This window comes from Elephas maximus, chromosome 10, assembly GCF_024166365.1.
Source record: "Elephas maximus indicus isolate mEleMax1 chromosome 10, mEleMax1 primary haplotype, whole genome shotgun sequence".
NCBI classification, from domain to species: domain Eukaryota; kingdom Metazoa; phylum Chordata; class Mammalia; order Proboscidea; family Elephantidae; genus Elephas; species Elephas maximus.
In genome coordinates this window covers 22,332,469-22,352,399 of record NC_064828.1, presented here as the reverse complement: position 1 = coordinate 22,352,399, position 19,931 = coordinate 22,332,469, and the positions used below count along the sequence as shown (strand labels likewise).

The window sequence follows — 19,931 nt, the reverse complement described above, 5'->3', positions numbered from 1 at the left end:
ATAATTCAGTAGCTCGTGGTATATTCGAAGAATTGTACACTCATTGCCACCATCAATTTTAGAACATTTTTATTACCAAAAAATAAAAGCCTCTCCCCACAGCCATCACCCTCCTAATCCCTCTGTCCCACATCCCCCACCCCACTCGAGCTGTGGACAACCACTTACCTACTTTCTGTCTCTAAAGACCTGCCTGTTGTGGATATTTCTTATACATGGGATCATACAATGTGTGGTCCTTTGTGACGGGCTTCATTCACATAGCATAATGCCTCATTAGCTTTTGAGGCCCAGATACTTCATGTGTAAAGACAAACGGACACTGGAGCGTTTAAGTTCGTCAGTGCACCTGCTTTATTCTGAGGTAGCATTTCTGACCCATGTGCCATGTGTCTAAGGCCTGTGTTATAACTCCTAATACCCAGTTGCCCGTTTTAAGTTTTTTATCCACTTTGAATACAGCTTCCTACCTTTTGGAAAAATGAAAAGGTTTTGAGCATGATAATTATTTCAGCTAATTATCCCTAAACCAAAGTTAAAGAATGAAAATACGTTTAATTATATATAGGTAGTTTTTTTTTTTTTTTTAATTCATGGGTCATTAATCCAGTTTTCTGATTTGAGCCCAGAAATTTGGTCTTTCAGGGGCTATTTGTCAGAAAATGGGTCAAGTGTCTCCTTTGAAATTGAATCTATGTAAATCTCACCCAGAGTGGATGTCCTATTTGTACCCCCAGTCCCGGTTCCCTCCAACACCGCTCAGCACTCTTCTCCACACTGAACTTTAACTTGCCCTAGTATTGAGCACCAGAGCTTAAGAACCTGAGATGAGTGCTTTTTATTTCAAATTTCTATAATTTATTTTTGACTTAAATCAACTTGAAAACTTCCTTTCTGTGATCTTTTCTACCTGGCCTTAAAATATATATATATATGTACATGTATATCTCATATACAGATGATAGCCACAAAATAGCAACCTCTTATTTGTACTAATTTTCAATAAGCAAATAAAAAAACTAATATTTTACTATTTTATGTATCATTTTCTCCATCCACAGAAGTCCCTGAATTGCTGCTTGACAAGATAAAATATTGCCTTTGTTTTGTTTACTGCTTTGGTACATTGAAATCATTGACTTTAATGTAATTCCTAACCATTCAGTTAAATACTGATACCGTTGAAAAAAGCTTAGGTAGCTTTGTTGTGCTTAGGTTGCAAGTTTGATTTCTGAGTTCGTGTTTAAGTTTATTGTAATAAAAGTGTATTTTGGATAAAAACCTACAAGTTCTATCTTTCTCTGATGTCACAAACATACTAGGGAGGATACTGTACTGTCCTGTTTTACTAAGAGAGATTCGAGTAGAATATGTGGATATGAAAGGAGAGAATTCATCAACAGCACATGTCTGAATGCAGTTACGATCACTAGAAGCAATAGTTACTACATGACATACTCGTTTAGAAATTTTTAATGCTGACCCATTCGGGACAATGTCTGAGGGCACAGATTTTCGCCTGCTTTTGTTCATACATGTTAAGGGTGATGATGTCTACTACAATGACTGGCACATAGTGGGCACTCAGCAAGTATTTGGTGAATTGATGAATGTATTGAATGAATTCTGTCTTGGTTATCTAGTGCTGCTGTAACAGAAAAACCACAAGTGGATGGCTTCAACAAAGAGAAGTTTATTTTCTCACAGTAAGGTAGGCTAAAAGTCCAAATTCAGGGCATCAGCTCCAGGAGAAGGCTTTCTCTCTGTCAGTTCTGGAGGAAGGTCTTTGTCCTCAATCTTCCTCTAGACGAGGAGCTTCTCAGGTGCAGGGACCCCAGGTCCAAAGGACTTGCTTTGCTCCCGGTGCTACGTTCTTGGTGGTATGAGGTCCCCAACTCTCTGCTTGCTTCCCTTCCCTTTTATCTCTTGAGAGATAAAAGGTGGTACAGGTCACACCCCAGGGAAACTCCCTTTACGCTGGATCTGAGTAAGGAGTGGTGTTAGTCCTCTTAACATAAAATTACGATCACAAAATGGAAGACAGCCACACATGGCCTAGCCAAGTTGATGCACAGATTTTGGGGGGGTGGGGGGGGGACATAATTCAACCCATGGTAGATTCCTTTAGCTTAAACTACTTAACCCAGCAGTCTGGGCTTTCTGTAATCTGACTCTTAGCAGTGCATCTCACCTAAACCCCACTGATATCCCACAAAAACTTACTTTAATCAAATAGTCCTGTATGTTGGTACAACAATCCTCTATTATGGTCCTTTTAGCTTGGAGCTCTTGGAAAAAACAGGGATCTTGTAAAAATGAAGAAGAGATAGAGTTGGCACTGACCCATAAAACGAGGGGCATAGGAATTAGGTAAGCAGAGAGAAGAAAAGAGAGAATTCTAGATTAGAAGAGTGGATTGTTTATTGTTTTTAGTTGCCGTTGAGTCAATTCGGACTCATGGTGACCCCATGCACTGCTCCATAGGGTTTTCAAGGCTCTGACCTTTCAGGAGCAGATCACCAGGTCTGTCTTCTGAGGTGCCTCTGAGTGGGTTTGAACTACCAACCTTTAGGCTAGTAGTCAGGCGCTTAACCATTTGCACCACACAGACAAGTGGAGCACTTACGTAAATCCCTTCTTTTCTCTAAGGATATGTTTGACTTAGCCACTAAGGACCTTCTGACTCCTAAAAATTGCCCATGTATGTTTGTCCTGTTAAAGCAGTTAAACATGTCTTAGATTTTGATTAATTATATCTAATTTACCCATGCAGTTTTTTTTTTGTTCGTTTTTTTAATTGCAGGAAGATATACGTAACAAAACATTTGTTATTTCAGTCATTTTAACGAGTACAGTTCAGTGGTATTATGTTCCCATGTTGTGCAACGATCACCACTATGCTTTCCTAAATTTTTTCATCACCTTCACAGAAACTCAGTTTCTCCCCATCTCCCCCTTCCACTACTAATGAACTTTAGTTTCTGTACATTTGCCTATTCTAGCTAAAAAAAAAAAAATTCTAGATATTTCACATAAATGGGACCATATAATATCTGTCCCTTTGTGACTTACTTTACTCAGCATAAGGTTTTCAAGGTTTATCTGTACTGTAGCATGTATCAGGACTTCATTTCTCTTTATGGCTGAATAATATTCCATTGTGTGGATCTACCAGTTTTTATCCATTCGTCTGTTAATGGAGCCGTTGGTTGTTTTCACTTTTGGCTGTTGTAAATAATACTGCAGTGAACATGGATGTACAAGTATCTATTTGAGTCCCTGCTTTCAGTTCTTTTGGAATGAAATTTCTGGGTCATTTTTTTTTTTTATAGTAATTCTATTTTTTTTTTTTTTTTAAAGCTACCATACTGTTTTCCACAGCAACTGCGTCATTTTACAATCCCATGAGCCATGGATGAGGGCTCCAATTTCTCCACATCCTCACCCACAGTTGTTATTTTCTGCTTTTCCAATAATGGCCATCCTAGTGAGTGTGAAATGGCATCTTGTTGTGGCTTTGATTTGCATTTCCCTAATGACTAATGATGGTGAGCATCTTTTCATGTGCTTATCAGTCATTTGTGTATCTTCTTTGGTGAAATGTTTATTCAAGTCCTTTGCCCATTTTTTAATTGGATTGTTTGTCTTTTTGTTGTTGAGTTGTAAGAAATCTTTATATATTCTGGATATCAAACCCCTATTAGATAACAAGTATTTTCTCCCAGTCTGTAGGTTGTCTCATCACTTTGTTGATAAAGTTCTTTGATGTACAGAAGTTTTTAATTTTGATGAAATTCAATTTATCTATTTTTGTCTTTTTCTGCTTGTGCTTTTGGTGTCGTATCTAAGAATCCATTGCTGAAAACTAGATCACAAAGCATTACTCCTATGTTCTGTTCTGATAGTTTATCAGTTTTAGTTCTTACATTTAAGTCTTTGATCCATTTTGAGTTAATTTTTATGTATGGTGTAAGGTAGTACCCATACTTTTTAAGTGGCTCAATACATTTTATTCCTCTCTTCGTAGTGATGAAAAACAAACAACAAACCACCACCTATGGCCTTAACCGTCTAATATCTGAGATTTTAGGACAGTCCAGCCACATCAGGTTCTTTTCACTGAAATGATTCCCAAGTGCTTAACTTTTAAGGAATATACTCTAAATTTAGTCCCTATTATTTCATTATATGTTGGTTTGTAACATTTGATCTCTTGCCATCTCTCACAATGATCACTTATTAGGAGCTAATTTTAGGAATTAGTGTGTATTTAAAATTCTTTCAAAATTTTTATAGAGAGAGAAAGAAAAGAGAAAAAAAGAGCCTATGGTGACTTTGACTTTTAACATTGGAACTCCTGGCATAGCCAGTGTCTGAGGCAACCTTGGTGGTCTAGCAATACTGCATACGTGTCTACCAACTGGACAGTAAACTGTATTTGTGGGTTCGTCTATGACCTCTCTCCTTTCTGCACTGCCAGTCTCCACTGTCATCGTTAATTAGTCTTCAGGTCTCCCATCTGTCTGCTAGAAAGCATCTTGGGCTAAGCCGAGTTAATAAATCGGAGCAGGACCAGCTGCCCGGCCACCAGAACGTGTGGCTGTGTGGAGACAGTCAGAGGGCAGGGCTCTCTGATCGTGTGGAGAAGTCTAATTCTAGCAGACCACATGGGAGTCCCAACCTGTGGCGGTACAGAGAGGACCGCCACCACCGAGCTCAACAGTGGTACTTGCTCTCATTTGTACTGGCTTTAGTTTCTGATTTCAAGACCATGAGGCTCAGAGGCCTGGGGGCTTGTTTTACATTTGCTTATTCTCTCCCCAGGAGTTTGCCCACATTCTTCAGTGAATTCTCACAATGGGGTGGTGGCACTTCAGTAAAGGCATGAAAATCGTTGTCCCTGTGTTCTAAGCAGGAGATTCACCATGTGGCCTGTTGCCATAAATATCACACAGCATCTATGAAATGATTTGTCATAACTCTCACTGTGACTTGTTTCCTAACCAATTTTACTGAATCATACAATAAGTGGGCGTGGCTGCTAGTGCCAGGCATCCTGAAAAGCACTTACACGCAATATCTCATTCAATTCTCCTATCATACCTTTGAAAGAGCCCTGTTGATGCAGTGGTTAAGCACTGTTAACCAGAAAGAAAGATAGGCAGTTCAAACTCACCAGCCACTCCGTGGGAGAAAGTTGTGGCAGTCTGCTTCCGTAAAGATCACAGCCTTGGAAAACCAATGGGGCAGTTCTCCTCTGTCCAGCAGGGTCACTATGTGTAGAATCAACTCGATGGCAGTGGGTTTGGTTTGGGTTTTATCATGTCTTTGAGGGGGTCCCAACTTTGCTTATGAAAAAAACAAGCCACAGCCCAGGGTCTCCACTGTCCAATAAGGAGCAGTCAGAACCCGAGCCCAGGTAGGCCTCTTTCCAAGCACAAGCTCTTCCCCACCCCACTTAAGGCCCCGTGAAGTCTGGAGAGGTTTGATGGGCACCCCACAGGCCCTGTCACCACAGCTGTGACAGAGGGAGAGCTACGGTGACCAGCTCTTTAATCCAGCCAGAGTAGAAGTTCTGCTTTTGTAGTTGGGAAAATAATCTCTTCCTCTGGCTTTGCTTTGGCGAGGAGAAGTAACCTGGAAGAAATTGTCGTCCTGGCTTCGGTTATATCCTTGTTACCCAGGTGCAGGCATGCCTTACCTTTTATTATTTGTGTTTATGAAAAACAGCTCTCTGTAAATGGACTTGTTGAAATTTGAATGTAGTGGAGGGTTAAAGAATGTAAAGCTAAGCTGCCTCTTTGTGATTTGCTCAGATGCCAAGTGCATCTTTTAACTCTCAGGTCCTCGCCTTTCTTTTGCTACTAGAAAGAGTCCTCCACCTATTAACCGACGTAATTTTATGAGAGAAACAGAATCCCATGGGATGATGTAGTGAGATTATTAGTGAAGATGCATTGTATTTAAGAAATACTTAATTTATAAAAACCGAAAACCAAACCCGTTGCCATCGAGTTGATTCCGACTCATAGCGACCCTAGCCTGGTAGATTCGAACTGCCCACATTCTGGTTAGCAGCTGTAGCTCTTAACCACTATACCACCAGGGTTTCCACTTAATTTATAATTAATACTTAATTGTATTACCAGTAGAAATTATATGTAATTTATACAAAACCAAAAAAACCATTGCTGTCCTCACAGCAACCCTATACGAACGAATAGAACTGCCCCATAGAGTTTCCAAGGAGTGGCTGGTGGATTTGAACTGCTGATCTTTTGGTTAGCAGCCAAGCTATTAACCACTGTACCACCAGGGCTTCAGTTTATACAAAGGAGAGCTAAATAACAGTTAAAAATAAACCAATTAAATTTTTTAAAACTCTGTTATGAACAACAGAGTTTTGGTGTGTAATAGCTAAAGACTCAAAACTTGTACCTGGAAAGAACAAATAGAAATATCAGGGCTGATACTAAAATTCAGTAAATCGAATATGAGACAAAAGTATAATATAAATAGTTCTTCTTTTTGCCAAAAGTAGTCAGTTAGAAATGGGTAAAAAACAAAATGACAAAATTATAAACTATGTAAAAAAGTATATAAGAAAAATGTAGGCCTTTATAATAAATCTATAAAATTTTATTGAAAAACATAAAATAAGGACTAGATAAATCGAGAGACTTATCGCATACCTGGGTGTAAATATTTACTGTTCATCAGATGTCTGTTCTTTTCAAACTAATATACTCAAGTAATGCAGGAAAGGATTTTTTTTTTTCTTAAATGTCTCTAAATAATTAGTATCAGGCAGGTATTAATTTTGTAATTAAAAGAAAGTTCAAAACTATATCAGCTGGCATTTTCTTTATTTTATTGTGATAAAGTCGTTTGTTCCTACTGTAACATTCTCTTTCCTCTGCTACCACTCTAGTCCAGAGTACCACTGCTTTGAGAAGAGATTAGTGGTGGGAAGGCCGTAGCTCTCATTCAACTACAGATCCATCTCCTGGGAAAGAGGTGAAGGAAGGTCTGATAATAGTAGAGGTTATAAAGTAATTGTTGCAGAAAGGACAAATACGCTTACTAAAGAAAGGGACCATGTGGCTTAATGGATAAGGTGTCTGACTTCGGATCAGAAGATTGAGGGTTCGAATCCCTTCATGGTTGCTCGAGAGTGTCTGTGTTTCTGTTGGAAGAATCCCAAAGAAAGATAAGAATATGGAAAAAAGCAATGTTTTGAAATGATGATTTGCTGGTTTTGAGTGATTTGTTTCTCATTTGTTCCAAGGCAGGATTTGTATTTCTTTAGTAAGGTGGTGATTGTTCTTGTTAGATGTTGTGGCATCGAGAGTAGATTTCGACTCATAGTGATCCCACATGACGGAGTAGAACTGCCCCCCATAGGACTTCCTTGGTTGTAATCTTAGCAAAAGCAGATCACCTGGTCTTTCTCTTGCAGAGCTGTAGGGTGAGTTCAAAATGTCCACCTTTCATATAGCAGCTGAGCACTTAACCATTGTTCCACCAGAGCCTTTTTAGTAAGGTAGGCCATTAAAAAAAAAATCAATCTTTGCATCCCAGTGGACAGTGGAATGTTTATCAGGATAGCTAATAGCAGATATTCCAGAATATACTATGTTATGGATTGAATTGTGTCCCCCCAAAATGTATGTCAACTTGGCTAAGTCATGATTCCCAGTATTACGTGATTGTCTACCATTTTGTCATCTGATGTGATTTTCCAATGTGTTGTAAATCCTACCTCTATGATGTTAATGAGGCAGGATTACAGGCAGTTACGTTAATGAGGCAGAACTCAATTTATAAGATTAGGTTGTATCTTGAGTCAATCTCTTTTGAGACATAGAAGAGAAAAGTGAGCAGAGAGACAAGGGGACTTCATTACCACCAAGCAAGAAGAGCCAGGAACACACATCCTTTGGACTTGGGGTCCTTGCGCTGAGAAGCTCCTAAGCCAGGGAAAGACTGATGACAAGGACCTTCCCCCAGAAATGACAGAGAAAGAAAGCCCTTCACCTGGAGCTGGCACCACGTATTCAGACTTCTAGCCTCCTAGACTGTGAGAGGATAAATCTCTGTTTGTTAAAGCCATCTACTTATATTTGTTATAGCAGCACTAGATAACTGAGGCACACTGTATTTAAAACCTTTAGAAAATAGCAATGTCAGTAGACAGGGCCTGAATTTAGACTCTCCTGTGCTGAGATCTAGCATGCATGTCTCCTGACCTATCTGATGGATAACCTCTGAGAGTGTGGGTTTTTCTGAATTTGACTCAGAAAATGGCAAAGGGCTCCCTCGAGTCGTGCTGTCTTCTTCAGCACAGTCTTACAGACTCCCAGAATTATGTAGGATTTCAGCAATGTAGTTGGCAATTTTACATGATAAAAGTGGCAGGTAACTAATTTCATGGGACACTTGAGTGGCCTCTTTTGAATTTTCTGTGCTCTGGGACTTACATGTGTGTTGCTTTGCTAATGTTGTAATGTTCCAGGTTGCTAGTTTTGAAAATGCCAAATTATCGAATGGGAGTTTCCCAGAGTAAATGAAGACCTCTTTTTTCCAACCCTTTTTGTCCAAAATATGTTACCCCTGTGCTTCTGTAGATTCCTCCAAAATCTGGAATGAGTGTTTCTATATTTTTTTAATCAGGTGGCATTATTTATTTATGGTGAAAATCCAAAGTTTCAGTATGCACCCTTGCACAAGGACAGGTCAGTAATTTCTGACGGTGGTCAACAGACAAATCTATAATGCTTGCTATAGCTTTGGAGGAATGAAGTCTTTCTTTCCCCAGTTCTTTCAGCAGCTGACACAGGCATCTAAAAACCTTGGGGAAATGCTTCTTGCGTGGATTATATACCCTTTGTGATAATGAACTGTGCATTATTATAGTTTCCATGTAGCCAAATCAGAACTATCCAGTTTGTGAGGTGGCTTGATTATGAAAAAAGCAATTCTGTTATAAATTCCAGATAAAAAGTGTCTGAAATAAAGCACATATAAAATTATTTCAAGTGTGTTGGGAAAATTCTAATGGGAAGGACAGGTAGATGGGAAACATGAAGAGCAGATATGGTCCTCTCTAACCGGGCCTCCGAAGTCTGTGAGAGGTACAAACGTTTAATGAGCTCAGTGGCTAACTGCAAGGGTGAAGGTTCAAGACTACCCAGAGGCACCTGGGAAGAAAGGCCTGGCCACATACTTCCAAAAAATGAGCCATTGAAAATTCTGTGAAGCACAGCTCTGCTCTGATACACTTGGGGTCACCATGAGTTGAAGTTGACTCAGTGACACCTGAGTAACTGATTAAGCTGGCCTCAGTTCTCATTCTGAGGTGTGTCTGTCACCCTGAGGGGTTGCCAATTTGACTGTTCATACAACCTGGATGCCTAAGAATTTCTGCAAAAACTATTTCCGGCTACTTTTGGGGTATGAATCTGAAGAGAATTAGGGCTCATAATTCCCTGGGACACTCCTGAAGTAGTTTTGCCTCTCTTTATTTGGGGGCAACCACGAGCAGAATACTTTTCACCTGTCTCAAGTCAGAGATTTTTGTGCATCTTTAAGGGAAAGCTGAAGGTGATTCATTTCCCCGTTCCTGAAGAGAGGTGTAGAGTAAATTTATTATTATTATTTCTTTGTTTACTTGTTTGTTTATCTTAGGGCTTATTTGTTCATGTTGTTTCTGGTTTTGTGCTTTTTTTCTGGAATGTGGATGAACATTGATAAGAATTCTGCACAATTGGTACTCAAGCGCTAAAAAGCCCAATGCCTGGCTCATAGTAGGAACTCAGCAAATGGGTGTTCTTCACTAAGCCTAATTCTGAGCTTCTCTTCACAGCCAGTGAGAAGCAGATGATGGTGGTATGCAAGGAGTCTCCAAAGGAATACCTCCAGCCTTTCAAGGACAAGTTAGAAGACTTCTTCCAGAAAGGTAGGAATCTTTGTCAGCTGCACACCCATGATACTTTGGAATATCTTCTATTGCACAGGTCTTTCTCTGAGGCTCCCTGCCCCGTGCACCACGGCTGACCTCAAACAGTTGTAATGATTCCATTCGTCCATCTTCCCATAGTGGTTACACACTCAGTGTGGATGGAGTTGTCCATGTTAACTGACATGTGATGTACATGCAAGGCTGATACAGTCAGGGACAGGTGGGTAGCAATTACCTTCCTGGCTTTATGAGTTTAGCAGCCTGGAGACTTGTGTTGTATTTTCCATTCCTTTGCAGAAAGGACAATTGGGGCCAGGTGGATGTCACATAGCCAATCACTCGGCACACATCAGCCCTTTGCAGTTAGTCAATGGAAGTGATATACATGAGACCCAGTGCGTTATTTAGAAATTTTACCAGGTTACGTGCCTTCCTCCAAGATTTTGGCAAAACTGGGAACTTTTTTGCTGATCACTGTTAGTGAGCTTTGAAGTTTCATGCCTTTTGGATATTTCCTATTCTAATTTCTCAAATTCTACTTAAGATGTGGAACAAAAATAAAAGTGTGGAGTGGTTGGAGGGAGCATTTGTCTTTGCTAGAAAGCTAGAGGAAATGCATGTAGGAACATTTGGGGATGTGTCAGCATGTTGTTTCTCTTACTGAATAAGGCCACGATACCACACCATCAACAAAACTGTTAATCAGGGTGAATCCATGAATTATGGCCAAACCACCTTGGGAACTGGCGGAGAAATTCTCAGTCCCTGAGTCAGAGGAACTCCATTCCAGCTGCTGCCTTGATGTGGAGGTCATTCAGCCCCTGCATGATGAGCGCATGTTAGCATTGAAGCCAGAGATGTCAGAGTTCTCTTCTGGCCATTGTGGAACCTCATATATGATGGAAGTCATGCTGTCAGGCAAAGTGCCATCTTGAGAGCAAGCAGGGATACCAACACTTAGGTGCTACGTGACTATAATTAGTAGGTTTTATAGCTGGTTTAGCAAAGTAAGCACATTGCTTTATAATGCTTTATAATATGTAAATACAACCTAAATGGTGTGTAGAAACATATAAAATATTTTTCTTTGCTTATCCCTAATTAATCATTTCGGCTTCTGACATACGTAGAATTAATTTGAAATTAGACTCGTACTTAGATTCTATCTTTACTTTTAATTGCTTGTTTTCTTTGTCTGAATAATTCTGCAGTGTGTATGTATGTATACCTGGGTGTTATCTGCCTGTATGCTGTAATGCCTTTGTAATATTTTTCTTCAAACAGGCTAGCATCTTAAAGCATTTGTAGTGTGAATCTTATCCTTTTTATTAAAAAAGAAGATAAATATGGATAGATTCAGAACCTTGGAAATCATCTTCAGTGACTTGGGTAAATAATTTGCAAATCACAGTTTGGAGTTATACGTTAGCTTCTTCTCTGCTAAGTTTCTTAAGAAACTTTTGCTGTGCTCAGAGAGAAGAAATTGGTGAGACAAACTGGATTGTGTTTTAGGGAAACAAGGGTGTGGCCACAGAGAGCTGCTCTAAGAAAGCCCTAGAGCAATGCTTCTCAACCCTGGCTGCACACTGGAATCACTTGGGGAATATTTAAAACATCTTGACACCAAGGCCAAACTCCAGACTACTGCCGCCAGCATCTCTGGGGATGGGACCAAGCATCAGCATTTTTTTTTTTTTTTTACTTCCCTTCCCATGTGAAGCCCAAGTCCAGAACCACTGTTGTCAAGCTCAGTTCACTTTTTAATGTGTATTCAAAGGTATTTGTTCAGAACCTGCTACATGTTAGGCGCTGTGGTAGAAAATGGGAATACTAAGACAAATCATTTACTTCCTATCCCTCTCCCAAGGACTAACTGAATACAATCAGCTCCCCTTTAACCAACATAATGAAGGGAAAGTGGGAAGGATATTCGGGATAAGTACAAATCGTGATTAAAACAAAATCAGTTAAAAAAGGAATTTTTGGCACAAAAGGAATTTAAAGGAAACGTTTACCATTCTATGAAAGAATTTAAAAATATAAAAATTAAATATTGTAGGAATCTTAAACATCTCAAAATTGCTTAATGAAAAGGACCACTGTCCAATAGCCTGTTACTATTATCTCATTTCTTAACTGAGCTGGTCAGAAACACAGTCCAGTATGGCAGCCACTACCCACATGTGGCTGATGAACAACTGAGATGTGGCTGCCTTGAATCAAGATGTGTTGAAAGTGCAAAACACATACTGGATTTTGAAAACTTTGTACAAAAAAAAAAAAAAAAAACAGTAAAATATTTCGTTATTTTTTTAATATCGATTACATGTTAAAATCAGTATAGGGCTGATACATTTGTTGCTTTGCTTATAGTAAAAGTTCCAGAATGCTAGCTTTGAAAATGACAGGTGATTGGATAGGAATTTCCCAAAGTATATAAAAAAAACTCAAACCAAACCCATTGCCGTCAAGTCAGTTCCAACTCATAGCAAGCCTCTAGTATATAAAGTATATAAAGGCTCTTTTATTTACTTGCATGGATAATATTTTAGATCTGTTGGGTTAAATAAACAAAATATATCATTAATACTAGTTTACCTATTTCTTTTACTTTTTCTAGTGTGGCTACCAGAAATTTTTTAATTATTTTTGTGACTCATTATATTTCTCTTGACAATGCTGGTCTAGAGACATGGTCCTTAGGCCTTCCTCATGCCATTCCTTCACTCTCTGTGTCACATTATTCTCCACTTTGTCAGCTTGGAACTCGGGCTGTTAGAATGCAGTGTTTCATGAACTAACCCCATTTCCACTTTTGCTCTGGATCTGGCCATGGTTTGGCTCTCAAGTAGGTCCACTTAACTAAGGGAGGAGATGGCATTCTACTTCATCGGGATATGAGTCTGATGATTCAGAGGGTGAGGCTTTGCCAACTTGCAGTATATTCAAAATATTGCATGGCTACTCTTGAGTTCCAAATAATACTCCCTTTTTATGTAGCTATTTCACTGATTCATAGAAATTTTAAGATTTTCACCCCACCACAAATATGTACTATCCACCCTTGGATAATTAAAATATTACTACAGTAATTATTATGCAGCTTAAGTATTTCATGTAGTATAAGATGCCAGTCATTGTAAGAGGCACCATTATTATATGTACTACTAAGAAATAAGGAGCCCCAGTGACACTATGGTTAAGCGCTCAGCTGCTAACTGAAAGGTTGGCTATTGGAACACACCCAGTGGCTCTACAGGAGAAAGACCTTGACTTGCTTACACAAAAATTACACCCCCAAAAACCGTATGGGGTAGCTCTACTTTGACACATGGGGTTGCTCTTGAGTTGTCATCAACTCGACAGCACTCAACAACAACACTAAGAGGGAAAAGTTGCTGCCAGTTAAACTGTGGTATCTCATAGATTATAAGAGATGCTAAAATGTAAAAATTCCATCAATTTTGGAATTAATGAAATACGGTACTATTATCATGTATATAGGATCAGAGAGGAAGAATGCCTAATACTTCCAAGTAAGTCAGGGAAGACTCTCAGCAAAGGAAATATTTTTCTTCATACTTGAAAAAGAACAAAGATGATGATGATGACAACAATGATAACTAACATTTACTGAGTGCCTCTATATGAGGATGCTGTGGGGAGCAGGTCACCTTTCTTATTTAGTTCTCATGACAACCCTCTGAAGTAAGCGCTGTTATCACCCTACCATACAGATAAGGAAACTGAGGATTAGAAGGTCTCAGCAGACAAAGTTGTGAAGGGAATCCCAGGCAGAGGAAAAGCACCGCATGTCTTAGAAGGATGAAAGACATGGCAAGAGATTCGGTGTAGCTAGATCACAAGGCATATGGGAAGACCATGAGACCAGAAATGGAGGGAAGAGTCTACATGACTAGCTAAAAAATCTCAACTTTGCTTGTAGGCAACAGAGAGCCTATGAAAAATAGTATGCATGGGAGTGAAATGGTCACATTGGGTTTGTTTGTCTTTGAGAGGGGGATCATGTTGCTGTTGTCCTGACAGCAATTTAAAGAAGGGTTAGAAAAGTAAGAGATCAGTCCATTAAGCTATTTTATAGCAATCCAGGCAAATGATGGTGTCTTAGTTATCTAGTGCTGCTATAACCACAAGTGGATGGCTTTAACAAACAGATTTCTTCTCTCACAGTCTAGGAGGCTAGAAGTCCGAATTCAGGGTACCAGCTCCAAGGGAAGGCTTTCTCTCTCTGTCAGCTCTGGGAAAAGGTCATTCCCAGCAATCTTGCCCTGGTCTCAGAGGTTCTCAGTGCAGGGACCTTGGGTCCAAAGGACACACTCCCCTCGTGGTTCTTTATTCTTGGTGGCATGAGGTCCCCCTTCTCTCTGCTCAATTCTCTCTTTTATATGTCAAAAGAAATTGATTCAAGATACAACCTAATCTTATAGATTGAGTCTTGCCTTATTAACATAACTGCCTCTAACCCTGCCTTATTAACATCATAGAGGTAGGATTTACAACACATAGGAAAATTATATCAGATGACAAAATGGTGGATAATCACACAATCCTAGGAATCGTCACCTAGGCTGAGTTGACATACATTTTTGGAAGACACAATTCAATCCACACCAGATGGTAAGGACTTGAGCAAAAGCGGTAACAGTAAAAATAAGGAAGGAACATACTTATAAAGCTTTTAAAAGGAGTTCCAGAACTAGATAAGCCATTGGAAGAAAGGAAAGAGAGGAGAAAAGGATAATTCCCATTTTCTTGCATATACAATTGGCTGGATACTGATAAAGAAGACCAGGTTTGGGATGGAGTTCAACATCTGGAGGTAAACTTTGGATATGTTAATTTTGACATATATATGGGACACACACAAGTATAGTTGTTGAGTTGCTGGAAGAGATCCGAATGAGACTTTAAAGGTAGCAGTTTAAGCCATAGGAATGAATGAGACAGCCCTCAAGAAGGAGTGTAGAATGAGAAGGTCCCTGAAGCATTGGACTATCTGAGCACAGGGTATAATGTAATAACCACAATTCAGAGAAGGGATTCCTGTGCTTCTATAGAACAGCTTATACAGAGTATTTGTCAGGAACACTAGTTTTCTGTTAGGGGCCCCTGTTCATAAAAGGAGCCCTGGTGGTACAGTGGTTAAGCACTTGGCTGCTAACCAAAAGGTTAGCGGTTCAAACCCACCAAACACTACCAGGGAGAATGCTGTGGCAATCTGCTTCTGTAAAGATTACAGCCTTGGAAATTCTATGGGGCAGTCCTGTTCTGTCCTATAGGGTCACTGTGAGTTGGAATCAACTCGACCGTAATGGATTTTTTTGTTTGGATCATTCATAACTTCTTTAGCAATTGCGTTATTCGTGCCTGAGAAATCACATGCATTGTGACTCAGTTGATTCATGGACAGGCTTATTTTTACATGAGCTGCAATTCAGTTCTTTTAACAATCATGATGATTTAATTTTTCTTTTGCAAATCATATCCTGTTGCTACACTTGTGTCTGTCTTGTCCTTCCCTTCTCAAAAATGCCCTTAAATAGTGTTGTTCAACAAAACCATGGTGCTTGTCCTTAGCTAATTTCATTTCCTGAGCAGAATTGAAAGTAATTTTAATGGCAACACTTTTCAGAGTTGCTGTCTCCATGGCATCTAAGCCTTCTTCCTTACATGTTTTTCTTTTCCACAGTAGGCTCTTGTTGATTCCAGTTTACAGCTCTGGCCAGAGTCACCCTGGGCAGGCATTATTTCGGCTTATGTTTTCCCAGCCTCAGATCAAACATGGTCATAATGATATGGCCTTCAAAAATGTGATGCTCACATTAAAAGTCCCCATAAACATGGCAGGGATTCTGTAATTGAAAGAAAGTGCAGAGTAACTGATTACACCCCAGGTAGAGATCTTGTAGGTGGTCTTTTCGCATTGTTAAACTGGTCATTTGTATTTATAGCTTTGGCAGGGAGGGCTGGAACCTAAACTGGCTCTAACGCCAGCACTCCCACATTTGGCCCTATCTCCTGCATTAATTTTACCTGGCATTCATGAATGGAACCAAACTCAAAATGAGTCTGAATGAACCAGGCTGGTCTGCATTTATCAACTCTGCCCTCTAAGGTGCTTTGACCGGCTGAGATTAGAGACGTTCTTAACTTCAAGAAACTGTTTTCTAGTCAAAAAACGAATGAATAAACGAACTTACCAAGCGGGGAAGGTGTCCCCCCCTACATCGAATGCTGCAAAGAGAATTATATAAATAGCTGAATACTCCATTATGGCTGGTGCCATATCTGCCTGTCATATTCACTTTCTTGTCCCAACATACTATATGCTCAGCGCAGCCCACAGCAGGTGTTAATAATCATTTGTTGAATTAATGAACAAACAGCCCAAATCTTGTAAAGTGCCTGGAGACACCATATGTGTGTGTGTGTGTGTGCTTTCTCCCTCTGTACGTTTCCTGTTTAAATCCTTTCAGAGTTGGTAAATCATTCCAGATTCTGGTAAGATGCATTTTTGGTATGAATGCATACCTTGTAGTCAGCCCTCTTGGATGCCAAAACATCTTTCTATGTTGGTGTATGCATATAATCCATTCTTAAGAAATGCTTAGGTCAGATTAGATTGACAAAGGCCACAATTGAACCTCCAAACTGCAGAATACGAATAGGGTATTAGGCAATCTCCTCAGTTCATCTCCCAAAAATGTGGAAACAAAACCATCTGAGTCGTTATATTTAAGCATTAAGGTTACAGAGATCAGGAAGAGTCAATGGTCCAGACAGTGTGACCTGTGAGAGGAAATAGCTCTTGCATTCTTTGCAGAGCACATAGAAGGAAGAATTATGGCTGGGAGAACATGTGCTCTGCATGGGCCAAAATGGGTTCTTGAGTAACTCACTGCCATTCAAGAAAGTACAAGCATGGATATTCTAAACCATCATCAAATGACCAACACTGAAGATGACCTGTTGTGATCTTTGGATCACTGAAGTAAACAAGCAGTAATCCTTGGTGTCATGGATTGAATTGTGTCCCCCCCAAAATATGTGTCAACTTGGTTAGGCTGTGTTTCCCAGTATTGTGTGGTTGTCCTCCATTTTGTATTGTAATTTTATGTTAAAAGGATTAGGGTGGGATTATAACACCACCCTTACTCAGGTCACCTCCCTGATCCAAGGTAAAGGGAGTTTCCCTGGAGTGTGGCCTGCACCACCTTTTATGTCTAAAGAGACAAAAGCAAAGGGAAGCAAGCAGAGAGTTGGGGACTTCATACTATTACCAACTGCCAATCTCACACAAAGCATCCTTGTCTTTTCCTGAGTAAGAATACACACGAAAGACAAACTTTATCTTCAGCAAGCTTTATTTTGCATGAGTCAAGCAGAAGGAGTCAGGGGAGATCTAAGCCTCTCCAAAAGACTGACTCAAAAAGGAAAGCAAGGCTAGGGTTTATATGGGTTCGGTGGAGACAACAGAGTAATGAATATTTAGTGGGCTTCTTTCAAGGGGCGGGTACTTCTGAGAATGGTGGCGTATGTTAATTAGGTTGTGGGCGCATCTGGAATCTAAGATGGAACCCACTGATATTCAAGATGGAGTCCTCTCGGCAGCCCTTGGCATCACTAATGGGATATAGCGCACGTGCACTTGATCTTTGGCACTACATCGCCATCTTCAGATAGTTAAGGAAGGTCACACAGCAGTCACACTCTGCTCCTCTGCGCATAGGGAGCCTGCAAAGGAGGACGGGACTAGAAAGACACTAAGAAGGAGATTGTAATTCACTGGGCTGCCCCAATCCTATCTCATGTTGACAGGGTGGGTTCCTGTTTACCCAACTTCTAGATGGTAATCTTTTTAAAAGCTCTTTTGTTCCACCAGCACAGTTAACCCTATCTGTCTCAAGATAGATAGGATGTGGTTCCTGTTTACCCAACTTCTAGATGATAATCTTTTAAAAGCTCTTTTGTTCAGCCACCGGCACAGTTAACCCTGTCTGTCTCAATACCACCAAGAAGGCAGTGCCAGGAGCAGAACGTGTCCTTTGGACGTAGAGTCCCTGCACCTGAGAAGCTCCTCAACCATGGGAAGATTGAGGACAAGGACCTTCCTCCAGAGCTGGTGGAGAGAGAAAGCCTTCCCCTGGAGCTGACACCTTGAATTTGGACTTTTAGCCTGTTTTACTGTGAGAGAATAAATTTCTCATTGTTAAAGCCATCCACTTGTGGTATGGCAGCACTAGATGATCAAGACACTTGGAAAGGGGAGAAACCTATCTTATCAGAGGTTTATTAAGAGGACTCTTATCTGAAACAGTTTGAATCACTTTTTTTTTCCAGATTTTTGCAAAGAGACTGTATTGTTCCCAGGAAGGCAGTCTATGCCTGTCTCCTTCTTCTTCCTCTCCTTCCTCCTCCTCCCCTCCTGTCAGTTTCCCTTTCTCCCTCTCTCTCTCTCCCTTTGTCCCCTCTACATTTCTGGCTAGGCATCTAATAGTTTTTGTCTTCTTAGTAACTCTACTCTTCTTTTTCATTCTTGCCAATGAAAAATTTTGCAAAAAGAAGAAAAACTTCTAAATTATTTTTATGTATATGTAATACTGATATTAAAACCTGAAAAAAAAAAAAAAGAATAAAAGCAAAACCTACAGACTGGGGGAAAAAATTGCCTGTGACATATCCAACAAAGGTCTAATCTCTAAAATCCGTAAGAAAATTCAGCACCTCTATAACAAAGAGACAAATAACCTCATTGAAAACTGGGCAAAGGATATGAACAGACACTTCACCAAAGAAGACATTCAGGCAGCTAACAGACACATGAGGAAATGCCATTAGAGAAACGAAAATCAAAACTATAATGAGATACTATCTCATCCTGACATTACTGGCACTAATCAAGAAAACAGAAGACAACAAATGTTGGAGGTTGGAACTCTTATGCGCTGCTGGTGGAAATGTAAAATGGTACAACCACTTTGGAAAACTATATGGTGCCTCCTTAAAAAGCTAGAAATAGAAATAATAGAAATACTGTACAATCCAGCAATCCCATTCCTAGGAATATATCCTAGAGAAATAAGAGCCGTCTCTCGAATAGACATATGCACACCCATGTTCATTGCCGCATTATTCACAATAGCAAATAGATGGAAACAACCTAAGTGCCTATCAACAGAGGAATAGATAAACTTTGGTACATACACCCAATGGAATAGTGCACAAGCATAAAGAACAATGATGAATCTGCAGAACATCTCACAACATGGATGAATCTGAGGGCATTATGCTGAGTGAAATAAGTCAATCACAAAAGGACAAACAGAATATGAGGCCACTATTATAAAAACTGAAGAAAAGGTTTGCACACAGAAAGAAACAATCTTTGATGGTTATGAGGAAGGGGAGGGTTGGGGATGGAGAAACACTATCTAGATAGTAGGTAAGTCATAACTTTGGTGAAGGATAAGACAGTACACAATACTGGGGAAGCCAGCACAACTTGACCAAGGCAAAGTCATAGAAGCTTCATAGACACATCCAAACTCCCTGAGGGAACCAATTATTAGGATGAGGGCTGTGGGGACCATAGTTTCAGGGGACATCTAGATCAACTGGCTTAACATAGTTTATAAAGAAAATGTTCTATATCCAACTGTGGTAAGTAGCATCTGGTGTCTTAAAAGCCTGAGAGTGGCCATCTGAGATACATCTACTGGTCCCACCTCATCTGGAGCAAAGGAGAATGAAGAAAACCAAAGACTCAAGGGAAGGATTAGCTCCAAGGACTAATGGACCACCAACCACCACAGCCTCCACCAGACTAAGCCTAGAACAACTAGATGGTGCCCAGCTACCACCACTGACTGCTCTGACAGGGATCACAATAGGGGATCTCAGACAGAGCTGGAGAAAATGTAGAACAAAATTCAAATTCACAAAAAAAAAA

General features: G+C 39.9%; 1 protein-coding gene and 1 non-coding gene across 3 annotated transcripts in view; both read left to right on the top strand.

The window, feature by feature from the left end:
• Positions 1–19,931, top strand: part of FMN1 (formin 1) — a 490,439-nt gene that overhangs the window by 368,825 nt on the left and 101,683 nt on the right. For both annotated transcript variants that reach the window (XM_049899606.1, XM_049899607.1), the window contains one exon: positions 9,866–9,958. In XM_049899606.1, coding sequence (XP_049755563.1) covers positions 9,866–9,958 — 93 coding nt within the window. The remainder of the gene's footprint in view (positions 1–9,865; positions 9,959–19,931) is intronic.
• TRNAR-UCG (transfer RNA arginine (anticodon UCG)) lies at positions 7,095–7,167 on the top strand. Its single transcript has one exon. It is a non-coding gene; the product is annotated as a tRNA-Arg (tRNA).